Here is a 4,631-nt window from a genome sequence, read left to right as displayed (position 1 = left end):
CTTCAAACTCTATTTTCTCTTAAAATTGGAATACCCAAGACAAATCCTAATTAATTTATGCATAAACCCCCAACTTTGACATCATTTTTATCATAATTAGACTTTGATTTAAATTACCCGTTATTGATTTAGTTCAATTGCATCTAGATTTAAAATTTATTTGCTTGCTCTTACCCATTTTAGCTAGATTTATCAATTTTACTTCGCTCATTTACATTTATCATTTATTCATCAATTATTAGCCCAAATAATCGCTTTATTCATAGTTTGGTACTTAAACGGCAAATCCTTGTGGGAACGATACTTGACTTATCACTTTATTATTTGCTACGACCCATATACTTGCGGATTCACGCATCAAGTTTTTGGCACCGTTGCTGGAGATTTGATTTTTGTTTGATATTGAACGATTGTTTGTTTTGTTAATTTGGGTATTTTATTTTATTTTTAATTTCTTTTATCATTTTACTTTGAGAAATTGTTTATTTTGTTTTTCAGGTACTTTTATTTTATGAGAAGGACAAAAAGTGAAGAAATCAATTTATTCTTCGATCCAGAAATAGAAAAGACAATAAGAGCTTTAAAAGCAAAAGCTAAAAGGAGAAAAGCTAAATTTAATGCTCAACAATAATAAGAAAGAGCACAAGAGTAAGAGCAACTACAAGAAGAAATAGCCAACAATAGTAATAATCGTTCTGTGAAGGATCATGCCTATCCTAACATTAGGGATTTCATGCCAAGTATCACAAGACCAAAAGTAGAAGCTAATAATTTTGAATTGAAGCCTGCACTGTGTTAGATGGTACAACAATTACAATTTGGGGGATGTCCAAGTGAAAGTCCACATGTGCATCTAACACACTTTCTTGAGATCAGTGATGTGTTAGAGATAAATGGACTTTTGATGATACAATTCGACTCAGATTATTCCCTTTCTCTTTGAAGGATTGAGCTAGAGAGTAGTTACATTCTTTGCCACCAAGTTCTATCATAACATGGGATGAACTTTCTCAAGCATTTTTAGCTCAATATTTTCCACCAAGCAATACAGCTACGCTAAGAAATGAGCTGACTTCTTTCAAACCTAAGATGATGAGAGCTTGTATGAAGCATGGGAGAGGTACAAGGATTTGCAAAGGAGATGTCCACATCATTGGATTCCTAAGTGGATGCTTGCTCAACACTTTTACAATGGAGTTTCACTAGCTATTAGAAGTACAATTGATGCATCTTCTGGAGGTGATCTTATGGAGAAATCTAAAGATGAAGCTTTTTTTGCTCTAGATAAAATTGCTTATAACAACTACCAATTGAGTTGTGAGAGGAATGAGATCAAGAAACCAACTGGTATGTTTGAGCTTGATGCCATGAATATGATTAATGCTAAGTTTGATGCTTTGACAAGGAAGATGGACAAGCTAAGCATGAAAGTAGACTCTTCAATTGGAGGTTCAAGTAATTCAGTAGATGTTGGAGCTGCAAATGTAAACTATGCAACTGATTTTTCTGCATTTGGTCAAGATTTTTCAAGTGAGCAAGTAGATTATGTGGGGAACTATAATCAAAGACCAGGTGGTAACTCATTTTTTGCAACTTATGACCCAGCTTGGAGAAACCACCTTAATTTCTCTTGTGGAGGTAGACAAGGACAACATCAAAATTTTCAGCAACCTTCTGGGTATCAACAACAATAAAATTCTCAGCAGAATAGAGGTCCTCCTCCTAGAATTCCTAAACCTCAAAATGCTCTTGTTTCACCACAGCCACAATAACCTCCACCACAACAAGCACAACTAGATAAGACAGCTAGATTAGAAGCCATGATTGAGACTCTACTAGTAAGCCATCAAAGTTAACAAGAAATGATTTCTCAATTAGCATCTAAAGAGGATCAAATGGAAACACACAGCAAGATGTCAGATAATCAAATAGCTCAACATGCTGGCTCTTCAAATAGTAAAGCTTTTAGGAAGCTTCCTAGCCAACCTGAGAATCCAAGGGAGCAGTGCAATGCGATTACTTTAAGAAGTGGAGAGGTAATGAGGGAAGAACAGGAAATTGAAGTAAAGTTGAAAGAAAAGAAAGATGAGTGTGAGAGTGAATCCACTTCAACTAAAGCTAAAGCTAGTAAGGAAGCAAATGAAGAGAAAGAAGATAAAATGGAAATAGAAGAGAAATATGTGCCTCTTACACTGTACAAGCCTCCATTGTCCTTTCCTCAGAGGTTTCAGAAAGCAAAATTAGATAAGCAGTTTAGAAAATTCCTTAAAGTTTTGAATAAGTTGTATATCAGCATTCCATTCACAGATGTCATTTCTCAAGTGCCTTCTTATGCTAAGTTTTTGAAGGAGATTTTATCAAATAAAAGAAGGTTAAAAGATTATTAAACTATTACACTTACTAAGGAGTGCAGTGCTATATTGCAGAATAAGCTCCCACCTAAGTTGAAAGATCCTGAAAGTTTTTCTGTACCATGTCACATTGGAGAAATAAGTATTGAGAGAGCATTATGTGACTTGGGAGCTAGTGTTAGCTTGATGCCACTTTCCATATGTGAGAAGTTGAAGGTTAGAGATCTAAAGCCCACAACTATTTCTTTGCAATTAGCTGACAGATCTATAAAGTATCTAGTTGGGATTTTAGAGAATGTGCCATTAAAAGTTGGGAAGTTTTTCATTCCAGTGGATTTTGTTGTACTAGAGATAGAGGATGATGTAAGAACACCCATCATACTTGGAAGGCCATTTTTAGCCACTGCAAGAGCTAGTATAGATGTAAAGAATGGGAAATTAAAGTTAACAGTGGGGGAGGAGGCAATAGAGTTTAATTTATTCCAACATTCCAAGGAACTAGATGTGATGAATTCTTGTTATAGGGTAGATATTATAGAGCATGATGCTGAAACTGAAGTTATTAAACTAAAGGAAAATCAAGCTATTCCAATGCAATGTAATTAGCATAAAGTGCGAAAGAAAAAGTCAACTTCTCCATCTCATTTGATTAATAATGAAGCTCTAAAAGTTAAGCTCAAGCCTCCATCGAAGAAGAGGAGATTCATCTAAAGTTTATAAGAATATTCTTCAAGATATGGTTGAGATTCTGAACAAAGCAATGGGTATTTTCACATATAATGGAAAAAAGTTGAAGTACAAATTCATTTTAGCATTTGTTATAAAGGGAGGTAACATTTTCCAATTCCAACCACCATGTGAATTTGAAAAGAAGGTCAAGCTAAAGACCTTAAACAAGCACTTCTTGGGAGGCAACCCAAGCATATCCTTTTATAGTTTATTGATTTTCTATTTCATTTCATTTTAGTTTTTACCCTCATTAAACTCAAAAGTGATATTTGTTTATCTTTTGTAGGTCATTCATGAAGATTGGGCAAATTAAGACTTGTAGCGAAAAGAGAATAATTGAGAGGGAGCAAGTATAAGGAAAATTTATGCATTTATCTAGTCCCTGTGGACAGTAACACTTTTAAACTTGTGCTAAATTGCTGATATTGAAATCTACTTGATAGCACATGTTTAATTTTGTGTCTTATGTAAATCTTGTGAAATGCAACTTGAATAAGGATCATTTTTTATATTTAGGACTGATGTGAGTTTTACTGAAGTGCAAAAATAGTATTTGTTGAGTTTTACCATTTAGTGTATATATAGTTTTTATAGTTTGTTAGAATTTGCATAATTTTGTTTAAGTTACTGTTTATATTACTGTTCATACTACTGTTCATGTTGCTTAAGAAGTCAATATCTATGTCTTTTCTACAATTTTTGAATGCTTGGAATTTGTCTCAAATGCTGCTGAAAATGTGTTTTGGGTATAAGCTTAGGAATACGTCAATTTCATTAAATTTGCAAGGGTAATCTACAATTTGTGCTTAATTTGAGCTATTTGTCTTTCAATTCCCACATATTTATATCATGCTTGATAAGTTTTTGAGAGATGATGAGCTAAAATTCTTGAATTTTCTGATTTTTATGTGTATTTAATAATTCTTGAGGGTCATGATAGCATTCCATGGCATTTGGACTGTTTTTGGTAAGTGAAATCACAATTTTTCTGAAAATCTGCTGAAAGTTGCTGATGATATTGCTTACCCTAAGTTGTACCCTATGCAAATCCTACTTAACCCTAAGCAAATTTGTGCAGACCCTAAGCATTGCCCAGAATATTTAGTTCAGCAATTGCTACATGCTTAACCTCAGCAACTACCCTATGTAAGTTATACTTAACCTCGATTAATTTTGTGCTTACCCCAGCAAAATCCCTTGTGCCACCAGTAGACCCATCAGCAGCAGATTAAACAATAATACAACCTTGACAGCAGAGCCTGAATAGCAGCAGTAGTATAGTAGTAGTTTTAGTTCTTCATTTCAGTTTTAGTTTCTGTTTTAAGTTTATTTTGTAATCCGTTTGTTTTAATCTTCAAACTTTGGTAATTAGTTTTTATGATTATATTTGCACTAATTTCCTTTAGTTTAGTTTATTTTATTTTATATTCTGATATGAATATAGTTATTTTATGAATACTTTTTGGTTTAATTTTTTATTTAATTGCTAGATCTTATTTCATTACACTTTTTCCTCTTCTTGCACATTATTTTTATACTTTATTTTTTATT

At 33.1% G+C, this 4,631-nt stretch overlaps 1 protein-coding gene and 1 non-coding gene across 2 annotated transcripts; one reads left to right on the top strand and one right to left on the bottom strand.

Moving 5' to 3' along the window:
* Window positions 1-1,053: 1,053 nt before the first annotated feature.
* LOC131173726 (small nucleolar RNA R71) lies at window positions 1,054-1,159 on the bottom strand. Its single transcript, XR_009144039.1, has one exon. It is a non-coding gene; the product is annotated as a small nucleolar RNA R71 (small nucleolar RNA).
* Window positions 1,160-1,862: 703 nt separating this feature from the next.
* On the top strand, window positions 1,863-2,957 carry LOC110672914 (uncharacterized). The gene is made up of 2 exons (XM_021835849.1): window positions 1,863-2,321; window positions 2,427-2,957. The coding sequence occupies exons 1-2, from the start codon at window positions 1,863-1,865 to the stop codon at window positions 2,955-2,957; spliced, it is 990 nt and encodes a 329-aa protein (XP_021691541.1).
* The last annotated feature ends 1,674 nt before the right edge of the window (window positions 2,958-4,631 follow it).

This window comes from Hevea brasiliensis, chromosome 14 (assembly GCF_030052815.1).
Source record: "Hevea brasiliensis isolate MT/VB/25A 57/8 chromosome 14, ASM3005281v1, whole genome shotgun sequence".
NCBI classification, from domain to species: Eukaryota; Viridiplantae; Streptophyta; class Magnoliopsida; order Malpighiales; family Euphorbiaceae; genus Hevea; species Hevea brasiliensis.
Note: the sequence above shows the minus strand (reverse complement) of the source record. Positions and strands in the feature narration are given on the sequence as shown.

Bases quoted from the DNA above. Each gene is read 5' to 3' on its own strand.
- LOC110672914 (XM_021835849.1), top strand. From the start codon at position 1,863: ATGATTTCTCAATTAGCATCTAAAGAGGATCAAATGGAAACACACAGC. The intron at 2,322-2,426 runs GTGCCTTCTTAT...GCTATATTGCAG, and splicing joins TCACAGATGTCATTTCTCAA to AATAAGCTCCCACCTAAGTT.